Source organism: Lepisma saccharinum, chromosome 3 (genome assembly GCF_977018435.1).
Source record: "Lepisma saccharinum chromosome 3, izLepSacc3.1, whole genome shotgun sequence".
Classification (NCBI taxonomy): Eukaryota; Metazoa; Arthropoda; class Insecta; order Zygentoma; family Lepismatidae; genus Lepisma; species Lepisma saccharinum.
Genome location: NC_139231.1, coordinates 77,039,132 through 77,058,113, shown reverse-complemented (window position 1 = coordinate 77,058,113; position 18,982 = coordinate 77,039,132). Strand labels below are relative to the sequence as shown.

The window sequence follows — 18,982 nt, the reverse complement described above, 5'->3', positions numbered from 1 at the left end:
GCCCACGCGGCTAATCAGGGAGCTTAGTCAGGAGGGGTCCGTTCCCATCCACTTTCTGCACATCTGCGTTGAAAATTCATGAGTGCAAGGCAGATCCCCTTCCTCTCCACCCGAAAACCCTCATTTTCATCTCGACTCTTCGCCTAATGCTTGGGGCTTGTGTCCAAAGCAGAATTGCAACGAGAGGAGAGGAGGCTCGGCACGGTCTCGTGAAGGCACAAACTTGTCTCGTTCTCCGCGTTGTTTCAATTTTCTCGAGTTGAAGTCTAAGTCTCTTTATCTCGAGTTGGACGCACTCGGTCACGTTCTTGGCCTCGAGTTGGACTCACTCGGTCACGTTCTTGGCCTCGAGTTGGACGCACTCGGTCACGTTCTTGGCCTCGAGTTGGACGCACTCGGTCACGTTCATGGCCTCGAGTTGGAAGTATAGTCTTCTTTTTTGCCTCGAGTTACAAGTACCCGTCTTACTCTTAGTCTCGTCTCGATCCCTCTCGAGTTTCAAGTACCCGTCTGGTCTCGTGTTGTAAATTTCCGTCTCAGTATCAGTGCCATTTTTCAAATCTTCGCCTCCACCTCGTACTCCTCCTAGTTCCGAAGAGGTAAGTTAGACCTTGTTGGATCAATCTTGAATCTCAAAGTAACACGTGTAAAGTCAAAATTACATACAAAGCAACCAGAATTAAGTTTCTATAAACAAACCATATATCACTTCGTATGTCTGAAAATGAAACAGTTAAGTAACGGTAAATTAGTGATTTTGTAGCATTGTTTATGTTCTTTACATCGTAAGTTAGTACCACTACTACTCTCTCCTTTCCCTCCCTCTCCTCTTTCTCCACAGAAGAGGAGATAAATACACACACAGACAGATAAGAGAAAGATGGGAAGGGTTCTTCCTCCCATTCTTTCTTCTTGTGATGTAAGTGAGGTAACAAAAAGAAATTTTATAAAGAATATGGAGGACAGAATCAAGAAAATATGTGAAAAAGAAGGCAAAATAAATAGCCTATGGAAACAGCTGGAAAAGAATGGTTATGAGAAGCAGGATAGACTGGACATAAACAGAAGAAGTAAGAAAACGAGCAGGGGAGAACTGGAAGAGAAAGAAAAAGAGGAGAGAAGGTTTGGAATAAGGAGTATGCGGAAGACCACAGAAAAGATATGCAAAGTGCTTAGGAAAGCGGGAATTAAAACTTACAGGAAGGGAAGGAGAAGCATCTTAGGAATAGCGAAGAATGCAAGCAAGAAAAAGGAGAACAGAGAAGAGGAAGAGGAAGTGATTATCTACGAAGTGAAATGTAAAGAATGTCAGAGTGTGTACATAGGAGAAACGAAAATAGGCTGAAAAACAGGTTGAAACAACATAGGGATGATGTACGACTTAAGAGAGAAATGCAATATTTAAGAGAGAGAAATGCAATATTTAAACACACTAGAGAAACGGGACATGACATAGATTGGGATGAGGCTAAGCAGATAGGAAGGGAGAAGAGAATGCTAGTGAGAAAATGGAAGGAAGCCAAGGAAATAGAGAAGAAAGGTGAAGAAGACATAATGAACTAGAATGGGGGACTCAAGTTAAACAAAGAATGGAAGAAGGTGTTAGAAAGAGTGGAAAGGACAAGAGAGAAAGAGGAGAGGAGAAGGGAGAAAAATGAAGGAAAAAGAGCGTGAGATAAAAAGTCCAACCACACATTCTATATGAAAGTAATTATGTTTAGCCTTTTAGGTGAAAGTACGGTTGTCAAGTGAAAGCCACCTGCTAGAAAGTTCCTAACAACTTTCTAATAGTCTGGAGGGAGTAATGGTTGTGTATATATAATGCCCTTTTTGTGTATCTTGTTACTTTTGTACTTGATACAGAGTCTCATGAAGACCTTGCTAGAAGGTTGAAACGTTACGTTTAGTTTATGTTTTTAATAAAATAAATTACTGCCTTGGTCAGCATATTTAGTTTTTCATAATCATGGAAACAAGGCTTAATTGTGTTATTCTTGTTTCTTTGACCTTTTCACTTTTCTCTCCACTGAAGCCCACGACCATCACTAAAGTAAAGTAGAAGAACGTAAGAAGAGACACGACGAACGGCTTCATAATTTCAGATTGTGTTACATAAAGTCCTATGACCCATTTTCAAACGAGAAATTTTATGTTTACATAAATGGAGAAACACACTGGCACCAAATCAAAAATGCGGTGTTTATCGCCAGAGAAAATGTATAACAGAAATATAGGCAGGGCGCCAATACAAACAGACAAAGCAGGGCATAAGCTTTCTCTCCCTCACGGTAGCCTACATGTCGATATTGTAAATCCGTTATCACGCAGGGCCCGGATTTTGATGACCTAGAAAACTTTGAAAAATGACCTTTAAAATGACAACAAAAATCCAGTAAAATTACCTAAAATCTTTGAAAAATGATCCAAAAATTCGTACAAAACTCAATCTGCTTATTGAAAATAGTATATATATTTATATTGTTTACTTAGTTCATGGATCACAATCAATAACATTGGAAAGAATTAACAAATATATGTCCTCACCAAATTCTGAGATTATCTGCTTTAAATGGCTTTATCTTCGGCATTTTAAGTCAACTCGACACCTAAACTCACGAATAGAAGAAACAGAAGTCACACCCTCCCAACCACGAATATCGGACTAAGATGCAAATGTTCGTGCTGAGTGACCTTCAAAAATACAACGTTCAGCTGCACCAACAGTCGAGATGTCGCTTTCCTTTGATTCTCGAGCACGCGGTATTTGTTGATTTTCAAAATAAACTTTTTGGTTCATTCCTAAACAAACAATTTAACAATTGCTTCTTCACCTTGGTGTGTTGTACGGACTGTGAATACGAAACTCGACAATGTTACATTTTGCGATTTTCAGACAGGCTTTGTTGCGCTGGTAATTAAACACAGAGTAAGTACCGCAAGATAACATTCAGACAAAACAGAAATTGTTGAACTTCTTATGTTTCAACATGCAATGACACAAAATTTTTAAAAATGACAGAAAATTTTAAAAAATGACCTAAAAATGATGCAAAATTTTAAAAAATAACCTAAAAATGATGCAAAATTTTAAAAGACCAAAAAATGACCCAAAAAATTACATTTCTTCAACCTGAGGCGGGTGTTCAGGATTTCTGTACTAGTTAGCAATGTCTACGTTCCACCAGTTAAAAGATGAAATGTCATCAAAAACCTGGCCCTGGCTTCGTTGCAGATGGTAAATAGGAGGGTTCGAATTAACGGGAGATATATTCTTTTCATTTCAGTAATTATGCGCCGCTTTTCTATCTCGTGAACTATGTAAAATCTTACTTTATTCCAGGGGAAATTGAGAATGTATGCAGTTGTGTCAATCTACAACGTTCGATCAACTGCAGAAATTAAACACCTTCAGAACTATATTTACAAGCATAAATTTACTATTAGTGTTCAAATACTAGATGATGTGCTAGTTGTATTACACACACACACACACACAAACAAACGCACACTACATCTAAACAAACGAACTCGCGCGCGGAGATACACATACCCAACCATAAACAGGATCATCCCAAAAGAAACTGACATTTTCTGATTGCTATTTCACCCATTATATTTAACTTACGTGGGCGTCAGGTCAGTTGCACGTACTTATAGTGCAACTTCTTTACTTTTTCTTTTCAGCCTCTTTATTAATTGTCGTAACACAAGGGCACGGTGATGCCAAAATGGCTGCTTCTCGGACAGAGAAAAATCCCCTTCCCACCCCTTTCCATTAAGAGTTCAATTTTGGACGTCATAAAAGGGTCTAAACTTTCAGGTTTCTAGATAAAGGAGCTTCGGACTATGCGTTGATCAATCAGTGAGTGAGGACAAACTCCTTTACATGCATACTCAGATTAGTAAATCCTAAATTTCTAATTGTTGTTTCACCCATTACAACGTTTCAGCGATTTTCGTAACAATGATGCAAATCTAAATGTTTCGACTTTTCCACCTTTTTGTCGCAGAACAATTAATCTTACTCAATTTCATGCCAGTGAAAAACCTAGCTAAAAGCAATCCTTCATCCTATTCGCTTAAAACTGGGTAACATTAGTTTCTTCTGGGGGGGGGGTGCTTCTGCTCCGGGCATCCTCTGGGAATGACAAATGGCTTTAAAAGAGACGCAAAACGAATCAAATGCAATACCGGAATAAAATATGACAGACAACTAACAATCTGTACAAAACTGAACTAGAGGTAGCCTATCATAAATGTCCATATTACATGTAGAGAATCTTTCTTTTCTGGTGGTACGCAACGCTATCTTATGATAAACACAGTAGCAATAACAAACCAACTTCAAGAGTACTGCAACCTTTCTTCCCAGAAAAAAGCGCTGTGTATATACAGAGATGCTAGTCTCCAGATGTTCAAATCCTGAGCTGACGATGACGATAAACATACGTCTCTCTGAACGTATATCAATATTTTCCTCGTAAAGCAGAGAAAATAAAAATAAAGTACCTGTTTTGTGAGTGAAAGACAATTTTCTCCGCAAGGTGCTAAACGAACAACATGGCACACATGAGAGGCGGTGATTGAAAATTTTTCTAACGTGGCCAGGAACCTCATTTCACTTCTCAATCTTTCACTCGCTCGTTCATTTGCTTCAGTACCTTTACCTTCGCGGTCCCAATGATCCGCTTACCTCAAAACAGTCGACATCCCCTCCCGTCCGCCCGACACAATTCCCCACCTTTCCTCCAGGTAGTGCATTATTGAACTAGGAAGTATGAATCAATAGCATGCTACATCCAGGAAATATTTCTCACAAAGAGGCTGTTCCGAACCAATTTTCGCGGCAGTGACATTGAGGCGGGAAATATTTCATGGTCCTTGTTCCTCGCATTTTCATGTTTTATTCATTGCGCTGGAAAGACAAAGGATTGCGGAATGTAATATCTTGTTTCAGACCATCTTTTGGTCTTCAATCTCGTCTTCCCGGAGAGCTAAAAGCTTGAAGCTGCACAGAAATCCTCTTGACAGTTCTTGCAAGCAGCATTCGAAATCAAGAACTAACTCTCTACCCTTCTTAAACGCGAAGGTTTATGGCTCCAGCAACACAAGCCTTCCATGTGTCCGTTTCTTGGGTAAGATCAATCCAATGTTTCCCATCCTTACCGATTTCCATTAGATTGATTTCCACGTTATTCCTCCCTCTTCATCTTTGCCCTCCTACAGCTCACCTAAGTCTTCTTGATTTAATAATTCTAATAATATCTGGAGATGAATACAAATTATGTAGTTCATCTTTGCCCTCCTACAGCTCACCCAAGTCTTCTTGATTTAATAATTCTAATAATATCTGGAGATGAATACAAATTATGTAGTTCTAAATTACGTAACCATCTCCACTCACCGGTCTCCTCTTACCTTTTAGGTTCAAATATTTTTCCATGGATTTTATTTTCAAATACTCTTAATTTATGTTCCTCTTTCAATGTAAGGGATCAAGTTTCGCATCCATATAATACTACAGGCAAAATTACTGTTTTCTAAATTTTAAGTTTTAGTTTCTTAGATATTATACGAGAAGATAAACGTTTATGAAGAGAAAAGTAACATGCATTTTATTTGCTCTTTAATATCAAGAAAAAAAGGAGTGTGATTTGTGAATGTACTTCTTGCCAAGTTAATATTTTTTTGAGTTACGACTATTTACAGGCAGGCAGGCGTGTAGAGTGCGATTACTTTTGTAACATCTCTGGCTGTTTTGCATTATCAGCTTGGAAGCGAGCCTCAACTTCCTAAGTCTACAATCAACTAATGACACGCTGACGCCATCTCAACTCAGCGCCTATCGGTAATCCCCTTGCTCATGCTCTACAAAGCTGGCAGGCTCGCTAGTCAGATTCTACCTGTTGGCTGGCGACGTTATGAAAACATGAATCTACATAATGTTTAATTATTGCGTCTGGAGATACGAGAAATGCTCGACTAAGACACTCTATTCGACTTCATGCATAGAGAAAAAGTCCAAATTTTGGTATAGCAACTTCACCATCCAAATCCTACAATCCATAATATAGGTTTAAGGGAGACTAGAAGACAAGATGGCGCGTCATGATCAATAAGAGCTAAATGCAACTAAATTTAATGTAACATCACATACTATCAATTAATTATCTCCATCTAAATTTAGAAAATGTAGATCGGGTCTCCATCTGTGTATATCTGACTGTCATGAAATGCGTATATTAGAAATTCCCTTAATAACCTGGCCATGTATCACACGGGAATATGCATTAGTAAGAGTAAAACGACAGTTGTATAAATGGTGTGACTCGTCAAGAATTTCTGAGCAGCAAGTATAAAGAAAAAAGGTAAAAATTCATAACTCGAAGGAAAGGCATCAAAGATGTTTAAATTTCAATCCAAATTAAACCTCCATGATAGTCATAGTCTTGGTCTGTGGTATGGAAAAGTCGTTCAAAAACGAACGCTGTGCTAACACAGACAATTAGAAGGTAATCTGTGCACTGAACTGTACAAGACGTATTCATCTCCTGGTATTATCGGAATCCAAAAGATGCCGATGGGGGAAGGAGGGAGGGGGAGGGGGGTAAAGAATACTATAAATATGGGTCTGAAGGAAGCCCAAAGGATCGCCAAGACTGGATTGATCTTGCCAGTGTAGGTCACCGAGGCAGTTTCCCCAAATGAATCGCGTTACTTGCCCAACCCCTCGCCGCCACGTTGCAATTTAAATTCCTACCAAAATTATTTTTCCTTGCTGGTTCCGTGAAGTACGGAACCAGGAAATTAGAAAGCCGTATCTCACTGGAGGTCAACAACGTGCTGCACGATATATATTTCTTTAAAGAGAAAAATCGAAGCGCTCGTTGGTTACTTGTAAAGAAAACGCCCTTAAATTATCGAGCGGGTTAAGTGGTAGAACACATTACACTGCGGTTGTACTCCCAGCTGGTAAAAAGGTAAAGGTAAAACTACTCCTTGCACATTGCAACATGCCGCGAAGGCATATTGGGAGTTGGGTGGGGGAGGGTGGGGGGAGTAAGGCCCTACACATTCACAACCTCAGTCGTTTTGTAGAGGTGATGTGGTTAGAACGACACTCCGGTGGCCTTTCCCCTCTAGAATAGGTTCTAGGTACCCGGTCATTACAGGTTGGGTGAACTCCAGAGCCGCTCCAAGCAGGGATATTCCTTGAAAATTCCGGGAATCGAACTCCTACTACAACAGGGTTGACACTCTAGGACCATGATAAAATTCAAGTATAATCCCCGGTTTTCAAGGCTAACTCTCCAAAATTCAAGGGCCCAAGGAGGTGTTTTCTCTATTTCAACCTTAACGAATTACCGCTTCTCACCACTCCCACACAAACGAAAGTCACAAATGTTACGGGATATAATGATCTAATTTAATTCTACGAGAATTTTGTTTTATTTCCCACGCAACTTCCTTTTTCCTTCCTCGATAAAAATAAAAGGTAAACTGTGAAAAACTTGCCTCGGGGCATTTGCAAATGTATGAATTAATTTGGATTAATAAAAGAGAAAAATTCAAGTAGAATTCACGCATAATTCCCGGCTCTTTGAACATGCTTTTGCCAAAACTTGCTTACAATTTTTATAATTTACAAAGTCCAAATTACAATAACAATTCCTTTGCATAAAACTACACTCGTTTACAATGGCAGAATGAGAAATTTTGCATAAACCAAAATTAATAACAATTCTTAAACAATTAAGTACGGTACGCAGTGACAACACCGGGGGTCGAACCAGTCGGTATGACAAGAGACTCCTCACAGCACGGGATCGAATCTGGTTCGATTACCTACCGCTCAGTTAAAGACTTAGGGACGAGCCAACTAAGGCTCGGGTACCTTGTTCCTCAGCACGAGGCTGGGGTCGAACCAAGGTTCGGATACCTCTCCTCAGTCTCAACCGGGTTCAGACCAGGCTGGAGGTGGATCTCTCAGCCTAAGCTGAGGAGCCAGCCCTCGAAGTGCTCCAGTCAGTGTCCACAAACCAACTCAAGGAATATAGAGATTAGGTAAAGCCATCCGAAGATTGCCGATCTTGCACGAACGCGTGACGTCACCGGAGAAGCAGTGAGCTCGGTTGAAGCAGACGGCCCTTAGCATTTATATGGGAGATTCAGAGAGCGAAAGTATATTATTACTTTTAGGAGGGGAAAATAATAATTGTCATCCTCCAAGATGGTATTGAGGCATCCTTTTAATGATTAGTAACATAATTGAAAACGCGCTACTTTTAAAAGGGGGCAAAGTACATGTGAGAAAATGTATTTTGAAAATCCATATTCCTGAAAATTTCTGACCGATGCGCTACAAAGAATGTTGCGTGTTCTCCTTTAGAATTTTGTCATTTTACAAATCGTAATATAATTTTAACAAAAACGTGGCGTGCTAAAGAAGAATTAAAGAGTTTAAAGAAATAATTGATTAATATACTTAGTTTATTTTACTTCGCTTATCTGTCAAATATGGCTAATCGCAAAGATGAGGATGCGTGATGATATGATGAAATTGAAGAAAGGAAAGTAGACCCATGCCCGGGTGGGGATTCGAACCTGGGGGCCCTTGGCATCGTAAAGCGTTGTGCTAACCACTTCGCCACCGAGGTCAGCATTACAAGGAAATAAACAGAAATTGGCATCTATGTTTTAATATGCGAGAAACATTTGCGAGGAGGTGATTGAAGTAGCAAATAATTATTACAAGACGTTGTTATGAAAATTATTAATATATCTGAAATATCGAGAGTTGACCTTGCAGTCTCTAAATGTACTTTTAGGGTTACGCAAAACCTTTACTCAAAATTGCTAGTGTAAATTTATAAGCTATTAAAATTTAAAACTTATTCCTGTTCGAAAGGAGAAACTGCCAAGTCAAATTAATATTTCGTAGAAATACATATATTTGTCTTTCATGAGGCCAAGAGAGTATTTGGAGGGGACACTGGCTTGGGAAGGCTATAGCCCCGGATCTCGATCTGCAAAGGGGCTTCCAGTGGGAAAACATTCCTATGAAATAGTCCAGAAGAAGGGGCGAAATGATTTTTTTTAAAAATGGCTCAAGAATAAAAAGATGTAAGTGGATATTTGACAAGCTTAGTCTAAAACTTACAACTGAAGTCGTATGTGTGTGTGTGTGGGGGCTACATGAGGTAACACAGTGGAATATGATTCACAATACTAAAATTAAAATAAATATGTTGGAACAATAGAAATCAAAATATGTTGTAGCTAGTGACAGCGCAATAGTAAAGATGGAGGGGTAAATCATATTTTCCCGGGGCAATCATTTTTAATATTCCGTTACATACGACACAAAAATGCATATTTTGGCTAAAAGAGCATTCATTCATTTATTTATTTTGTCGTTTTACTGGGGCAGATAAGAGAGAGAGAGAAATTGTCGAACGAGAATTGGGGGGCGTTCCTGCCCCCCCCCCCCGTAGTGTGGTCACTGCCTATGGCTATGCTGGAGAAGAATGCACCAATTAATACGCTATTAAATAAAACAGATACTTTTAAAACTTTTAAACAAATTATTTGTGAACTATGATTTAAATTTAGAGAGAGCACATACCTGTTTAATTTAATTTGGATGAGTTAACTTCTGAAGCCTGCCATTTCCGAGCCTTCTTCCGGTGTAACTACACTGCCCTTTGAGCCGTAGCTGCTGCGTTCAGGTGGCGGAACGAGCAGAATACTAATTAAAACAAATATGTGACAAATATATATATAAAAAAACAACGTGTTGAAGCTATTGACGGCGCCAAAGAAAAGACAGAAGAAAAAGAACGTGGAGAGTGCAGTGATATTTTACGGGAAGCAGCAGGCACGTATCCAGGAATTCCTTTCGGGGCGGCGGCTGAACACCATTTTTTAAAGGGGTATCACAATTGTATGTTAAAGGGCAGTGGTGACAATTGGGTTCCAAAATGGGGGGTGGGGGGGCGGGGGTGGACAAGGAGACCATTAAGAGGCCATAGTGTGATAGTGTGGAGCAGAGGCGTGGCGTGCATGTAGCCGGTGTTTCCGCAGGTAACAGCAAAATGTAAAGAATTAAAAAGTTGTTTCAATAAAATGACAAATTGTTAAATACGTTAATGAACCCCGTTGCCGTCAAGTAGATATTGCCTAGGACATTTTTTCTGCAGCCGACAGAAGCGAAGAGGCCTTTCCGCTACCCTGAGGAGGCAACAAGGGAGAAGAGAGCGGCAATGCAAGGAAATAGCGGGGAATGACTTTATGGGGTTATTCATATACCTGTTAAGGGGCCCTGTTGCCGTTCAGACCCACCGGAGCAGCCAGTGTTGTCACATCGGATTGGCAGAAAAGAGCTAAATCCCGCCTAAATAGGAATACCATTTCTGTGAAGCAACTAGAGGTAGACTGTAGAGCCAAGGCTGGATTAAACTACAACTGAGATCAGATAGGTTATAGACGAAAATATAGTTCCTTGGTGCGATTCGTGATTTGGACACACCTTGCTCCAAAATACTAAGTTGGCAACAGTAGTACGCACTGCTGGGCTTCCCTTCCACAAAGCAGCGAAGTTCTGTCGTCTGCTCAGTGCTCACCACACAAACGTCAAACTTACTCGAGAAAAGTGTGGTTCTTCTTCTTCCCTTTCGCAGCACCTCATTGCAAAGAAAGAGGGACAGATTAAGAATTGACAAGGGTCTACCACTATTCATTGGATTTTCGTGGTAACTGTCTCATGAGTGCTAGTTCTTTCTAGGAGTGTTTGTGGCTAAATCACTGTGCTGATTGCAAAACAAGAACGAAATAAACAAATATCTAGCTCTAAGAAATGTTTTCTTTACCGAAGGGGGGGGGGGGTGATTGTAATAACGTCTAGCAGGCTTAAATGTCGTACTGATAGCCGGTAACACTTTTTAAAAAGTCACGCCACGCCACTGGTGTGGAGGCAAAAGAATGGGGAGCAACTATCTCCTAAATCGTCGCCACTGTTTAAGGCTGTCATTTTAATCAGAACGTGAAATCGGGACATTTTCTACCACTCAACTCCTCTGTTTCCATGCATTAATATTGTGTGCCGGAACCATCTCAGTATGTATGTTTGTCCATTTCTTCTCATCAGGCATCAATACATCTATGTACCAGAAGTGTTTTTACGAAGGTGTTACACATGCACGGAATGCACAATCCACTCGACAACGCCAGATTCAAACTGTGTGCTGGGAACTGGAATCAGACAGTTCACGAATATTTCTCTCATTCGAGCCTGAACACCACTAATGTGTCTTGTCCTCCCATGTTTGCAGCTCTTATAAAAGCCGAAACCCACCAAATTGTTCATATTCATGCCTAAGCACTCGCAAGTGTCCAAAATTGTCTGTTGAGTGTGTGTCGAACCCAGTAGCCTTAAAAAAAAGTATTTTTTTATGCCATGAAATTCTCGGACTGCATACACAAAATTTGGTCCTGGCACAACCAAATCATCACTCAAAACTTTGATTTTCAGTTGATCTGTGCAGCTTATTTCTTTTTTAATAAATCGTTCCAATGCCCAGCCCGATACTGCCGAAATATTCACTTTAGAGAGAGAGACCTTCGATCTCTTCGTCTTTCGACCCGAACTACTCGTTGCACTACTCGAAGTTCGGCTGTCGTCAATGTCTTTAGCTTTGGGACCGAACTGGAACTAGTGGTAGACTTCGTTACTTTACGGTATTTAGTCCATTTCATTTTCGAATCACTAGATCTTATGAAGCAACCAATGGACACTGACTGATCACTAATCGACTGTATGAATTGTCACACTTACCTCTGAAGTCTCCACCTATTCTGTTGTACAGATCAACCGGGAAATTGAAGCCGCGTATTAATATCCTCATTATATTCTAGAACGTTTCGCAGATAAAGCGATTCGTAAATATTGCCAGTAATTCGACTCCTTCTCTTTTTCAAGAACGTTCGCTCTCGCGCTTTCCAGAGATTAAAAAATTACAATGAATCCGAATCGCCCTACCTGCGGCGCTACCTTTGTTGTGCAGCTTCCAAATGCTGACAAGTCTCTTCTACATAGTGTTCAAGTTCGCTACGACAACACCGAAAGCGTAAGAAAAGTTTACGTGCAATATTATCAACAACAGGGTTATAGAACATTCTCCGTCTTGCCTTGATAAGTATTTCTCTCCTAAAATTATCGTCACATTATTCAAGAAGACAAAAACCTAATTTTATCTAGTGCAAAATGAAAACTTTCCTGGTGGGGGGAGTCCACGAGATACGATCCCCACCTTGAATACGCGCTATAAACAATAACAGGGTCCGTAGAAAATTCTCCGTCTTGCCTCGATAATTATTTATCTCCTTAAATTATCGTCACATTATTGAAGAAGACAAAAACCTAATTTTATCTCGTGTAAACTGAAAAATTTCCTGGGGGGGGGGGGCTCGAGACACCTGATGCCCACCTTGGATACGCACTATTAACAATAACAGGGTTATAGAACATTCTCCGTCTTGTCTCGATAATTATTCCTCTCCTTAAATTATCGTCACATTATTCAAGAAGTCAAAAACCTAATTTTATCAGTGTAAACTGAAAAATTTCCTTGGGGAGCGGGGGGGGGGGGCTCGAACCACCTGATCCCTACCTTGGATACGTGCTATTAACAAGAACAGGCTTATAGAACATTCTCCGTCTTGCCTAGATAATTATCTCTCTCAAATTATCACCATATTATTCAAGAAGCCAAAAACCTAATTTTATCTAGCGTAAACTGAAACTTTTCTGAAGGGGGGCTTGAGCCCCTGATTCCCACCTTGGATACGAGCTGTTACCAATAACAGGGTTATAGAATATTCTCCGTCTTGCCTCGATAATTATTTCTCTCCTTAAATTAACGTCACATTATTTTATTTGACACCACACCACAAGAAACAAAAAATCTCATTATATCTAGTGTAAACCGAAAACTTTCGGGGGGGGCTTGAGCCCCCTAAGCCCCCCCTTGGATACGTGCCTGGGAAGCAGTCACGTTTATTACACCCTTACATTTACATACAATATTATAAAGTTCTGCTTTTAGATCTCGCACAATGCCTTTTTCACAAAAATGGGCAATCTCGCATTTTTTTATATCAATCAAGCTGTGATATTTTAGATTTCTTCCGTTAGTTTTCTGATAATAGTTTTCACAGCTTTCCATAGCATTTAGGCATGATTTCAGTTGACAAGAACAAAATAATCTTATTTCAAAACATAGAGCAAAAAGAAATCCAACGCGCTTAAGTTAAAACTCCCTTACATTGGAAGCCTGGAGAGAAGAAAACAGGGGTTCCTTCGTAACACGATTTCTTGAAAACCATTTTACACATTTGAATCAACTTTGTGATAAATTGATTAGAAAGGATGAATCTTAACAGTAAAAGTTGTAACTTTTCCCTTGCTACTATATTTTAGAAGATATTCGTTGTCAAATTTCTCAATATTTGCATAAGGAACCAGCCTTTTCCGTGCCGAGTGTTTCGATGATGACGTCATGCATCCACGGTCAACTGCGCATACGATCTGCGCCGCCGAACGAGCACCCCCTGAAACCAACTGATACTAAGGCCACAATCAGGCTTCTTTTATAGCATTGGGAGCCCCGATCGCAGCGTAAGCATGTGGCCATTCTAGGAACTACTTAGATTTACTATGGTTGCGCTGAACAGCTGTGCACAGTAATAACTACTAGCGAGGCGCCTCTAGTGGCATACATATGAACTCGGTGCTTAAGGTATATTGAATACAGCCAAAGTTACCAACTTAGGGTATTAATTAACATACAGATCAGAAATGCCATTACAAAATCAACTAATGAAAATACAATCTTAATAATTTATAAAGTTACAATCCAGGCTGACAGCCGGGGACGTTACACATACATGCTCTCTATCCTAAATCTATCAATGTATCGAAATTGCAGTGAATGGAACTGCAAACCTTGGATTTCCAGGTGAATAGGGTACCGTGTTAAACTAAACACACACGCCTGCTCTGATGCTCTGAAGTGAGACTGATGTCTCAAAGATAAGAATTAAATTTGACATTTTTTTTTACGTCGTTCTTTCGTCAAGTTGATGAAATTAATGAAGACACACTCACAAACGAGCGTCCATGCCAGGAACTACAGTGGCAAGATTGTAGATCAGCCACTCAACGCGCTCGGCTATATGGGTGTAGGAAGATTGTGAAGGATACGAGTTGAAGTGGGCTAGTGCTCATCTAGGAAGAGCAAAGTGAGAGAAAGCGGAAGAATCTCAAGTTCCCGCGCACGGTCTGGCAACGTTCACCATACAGTGTTGACTACTTCAAGCGTCAATGCTCCCTCCAAAATTAAATGAGCTTATCTTAAAAATAGCTTCAATTCTTTCCCCAAAAGGAAATAAGACTATTTCTCAAGTAGGTGTTTCAAGGCAGGCCCTCGAGACCAGGATTTATTTAAGGGGGATCGGGTAGATCCGAATATGTGGAACAAATGCTGTGAGGTTGATTGAATTAGGTTATTTTAGGTTGCTTTTCTGCCAAGTTTGTCTAATCGTGACGACGAGGATGAACGATGACATGATGAAATTAATGATGGAACACATTCACAAACGCCTATGCCCAGGCTGAGATTCGAACCCGGAACCACTTGTGTTATAGTGCACTTTGCTAAGCACTCCGGCACGGTGGTCGGAGAAAAGCTGTTGGGAGTATTAGATATGACCACCAATGCTACGGTAATATTACATCTAGAGACAAACATACAATATTGTAGAGTTGCAACGTATGGTCCACAGTAACACAAAATATTCAACTCACATCACCCCCTCATCCAAACAATCATCCACACAGTTGCTTACAGATAATTGATTGATTGATTTAGTTTATTTTACTTCGCGTTTTGTGCCTCTTGGCTAATTTGCGAAGATTGGGATGAGTGATGAAATGAGGAAATTGATGAATGGACATTCACAAACAACCAAGCCCGACCGGGATTCGAACCCGGGACCCTTGGCGTCGCAGCGCGATGTGCTAACCACTCGGCCACAGGGTCGGGAGCTTACAGACAAATGTGCCACAGTGTACAGCTTAGTGCTTATTGTTACATTAACTTCTCCAAAGGATTCAAATTGTTTCGTATCCCACAAATTAACAATGTTTTCAAATTCCCTTTAATTTTCTTATATTTTTCCTTCAAATTGAAATGTCATGATAATTCTGGGTTTAGAAAATAATATATTTATAGATTAAAAGTTTAAATTATTATTAAAAGAACATGTCTAAATGTGAGTATACAAAAAAATGATACATTTTCACATCACGACTGCAGTTTGAAAAAAGTCGGGACAGGGATTAAAATTAATGGACTGTTCCGCGTAAATCGGTAAATTGGACGTCTGGTAGCCTTACATAAATGATTATAAAACTAAACTACCCAATTGCAGACCACAGACTTCTACAAAACAAAGACATTCATTTATGCAAGAACAAAATTGAAATTTTTCAAATTTGCAAAATCGTCGATGTTGGTTTCGTAGCTATTTATAGGTTCACATTTTAATATTTCTTCATGGTTCGAGGGGGAGGGGCATGGCCCTCATGGCCCCTCCCCTGGGTACGGGTCTGTCTCAAGGAACCGAACTCTGCGAAACAAATAGTCGGTGAACTTCATTTTGCCAAACCTACTGTAAGCGAATAGTTTCCTACGCAGAGAGAAACCAAAATTTTAAATAGAAAAAAAAAGTATTTCATAAAAAAGCAAATATTTGTCTGGTAACAAACACAGAACAAACACGCAAGGCCGGAACACACGATGTTCCTGGTCCAGCGTTTACTTCACAACAGATTGCAGCTACAGCCACTAACTGCCAATATAATATATCAAAGTTGTGACTAATTGCGCCAGCGCAGGAAATTTTTCAACACACAGTTTCGTGTGACTAGTGTAGCCAGATACTTGAACCAACACACATTAAGGTATAAAATAAATATTTAATTGTATAAGTTAGACACTACACGTTCATCTCATTTGTCCATACCTTAAGGCAAAATTACGAATAATTTCTTACCTGCATTTTGACGGCGATTATGATGGAAGCGTGATCAGCACCAAGAGGTTTTATGAGAACTAGTCTGGACAAAGTCAGCGAGCACAGCCTGAAAAAAAAAAAAAGTCGTCAGCATTCTCACAACTCGCATTGGAGGAATAGGTAGTAAAATTCTATGTACTTACTCTACTTTGGTTATTTAGCGTTGCTTTCTACACAGTTCCCATTAACTTTGCAAAATAAATTTCGACCTTTTCAGGCAATTTTAAAATAAATTTTCCACACCCTTCTGTGTTGCATTCATTAACATGATAATAACGTTTTTAAGAGTTGAACTGCACTTGTTATTCAAGAGAATACGTTTATTCGACACTGTTCAAGATAAATTAACAAACGTAAACTATAAAAACATTTTATACATAAAAATGGAAGTTGGTTCAAGAAAGTAAAATTTATTTTCATTCCCAAATCCTGACAAGTACAAAATCACGTGATATTTCCCTGATTTTTTCAGATCTTCCATGTGTTTTCAAAATTATCTGCCTTTTCCAGGTATGTAGAATCCATGTCTAGGCAAATTGCAACGATGAGGGCATATAGCGCCAAGTTCTATGTTCTGAAGTTCTCATGGTCAGATTCTCTATAATACATAGGTAGGCGCACAGAGTATGATGTTAACACAGGTTCCTATTTGAGCGTGTACTACATTCTATTTCCTTTTGGTTATTTTGTGTCGTTTTTGGGAAGAACATCCATCACATTTAATTAGGAAAAGAAAAGCTTGAAAGTCATTAAAAATACAGTAAAGTTTGATTCTTAACCAACCTGTAATTTGATTCAACGAGTTCTACCGATTGCTACAAAACCTACGACCGACGGACGCTTCATGTGTATCCAAACGCACACACGCACTTTGATTTACACACACACACACACATATATACATATGTGTTAGCTACGGTTGAAGTTTCTCTACTTTGTCGAATGCATACCAACCTAATTAACAGTAGCTACGGTTGTAAAAAGTCCTCAGACTCTAACACCTACCATCAAAAGTTGATATTTAAGGCTGAAGAACTAAACAAAATTTCGAGTTAACAACTTCACGCACGGTGGAACGGGCGTCCAGCGTTTATCGCCATTTAACCCTACTCCAGAGTCAAATTTCGTCGCAAAAAATACATAATTCATGCTTCACGTACGTCAAGACAGTTTAATTCCATCCACCGTCTCGTACCGCTAACACTCCCGAAGCGTAGCGGCGGAGGCAAAAGTAAACGCAATTATCATCTGGGGGTCCAAATGTAAACGTGCGCTGCTCCATTCGAGCCAGCGTCTGTGTTGCGTTTTGCATAGTGTCAAGGATACCGCAAATGATGACCGACTATTCTTCATCAGGGTGTCTACCAAAGTAAAAAATCCCAAATTCTTGACTTTTTCATTACTTTTTCTATACCTTTTATCGTTTACCTTAACTTTTATTTATTAGACCCCTACTTATGTAAAGTTGGCAATTGGCAATTAAGAAAATAAACTTATTTAACGAAAAACCCCTACCAAAAGGCCAGTTAACATGAAAACTGAGGCCTGTATTTAACAAGAGAATTACACTTGCTTTATGTATGAATACATTATAGACTGCATTTGGCAGACTAGCGAAGCTCTGGCGTCTCGACTCACAGCCCGTATAATCTTGTATGATAGTCCCTTCATCCATTCAAATCTTAACGCCATTCATCCCATCTTTGCTGTTAGCCAAAGGGGAATAAAATTGAAGTAAAATAAACTAAATCAGTCACTACGATAGCAAAAGTTCTTGACCACAAATCTATATATTTTTTACTTTTTATTGACTTCTTGACTTACTTGATTTCTTTACTTTTTATTGACTTTCATGACTTAGACACCCTGTTCATCCAATGCTAGAATGAAGTCGATGCAATCAAAAGTAAGCGACTTATGAGAAATCGTATTGGTTAATTCCGTTATCAGCTCATGCGCATGGATCTTGGGCCTATGGATTTAGTGTGCCCGATACCTCATAACTAACCTACAGTATACTTAAGTTGCGGGAGCTGATTTTATGAATTGTATATCTACGGACGGGCCGAGTTAAGAATTAACCAAAACGCAAGCGACTACAAGTCACGTGCTTTGCTTCGCCATGACTTAGTTTTCATCGCGGACGAAGAATAGCTTCTGAATTGTTCTCACTTGAAACTTGAAAGCCACGTCCCACTTGTTCACGCTGCAGGTGTAGTTGCTATGCACAATAAAATTACCTGAATGGCCGCTTAGGTGTCGAGAACAGATTTGCCAATCGATAGCCTTTAGATTTGTGGCCATATTGTCAACTGTATTGAATTATACTACATAAAGGTATAAGTGAGCATTGCTGGTTTAGTCGGTAGGGCGTCTGACTGCCACGCGTCCATGGCCCTTGCAAAGTTCCCCAACATTCTTCTTTTTCTTTTTATTATTATTATTATTATTACCTTCGCGTTGTTCAATTTTTCGTTCATCCACCGTGCAATGGATTAGGGAACGGTAGAGCCGCCTGTTGATCTAATGCTGCGGTTCCAAACCGGTGGTCCGCAGATATCTAGGACGTCCGTGACCGCTTGAAGAGACACTACTTGTCATGAAAGTTGGAGGAAAATAGACTCAATTATTAAATAAACCGATTTACAAATTTAAACAGCTTGTTGGAGGTTACAATTTGGCAATGTTTTTATCGTTGTCATTAATATTAGATATTGTTTACAATGCAAACTTCTTATTATGAAATATGAGGGCATCACTTACTGTTTCAATACTGCTATTATTATTATAACAAAAATTACTAAAATAGTATTTTAATTTAAAAAATACCCTTGATGATCACCTATAA

General features: G+C 39.5%; 1 protein-coding gene across 7 annotated transcripts in view; it reads right to left on the bottom strand.

Moving 5' to 3' along the window:
• The window catches only part of KrT95D (phosphofurin acidic cluster sorting protein KrT95D), a 325,608-nt gene that overhangs the window by 133,096 nt on the left and 173,530 nt on the right, over positions 1-18,982 (bottom strand). For all 7 annotated transcript variants that reach the window (XM_083118860.1, XM_083118863.1, XM_083118866.1 and 4 more), the window contains exon 2: positions 16,114-16,201. In XM_083118860.1, coding sequence (XP_082974986.1) covers positions 16,114-16,201 — 88 coding nt within the window. The remainder of the gene's footprint in view (positions 1-16,113; positions 16,202-18,982) is intronic.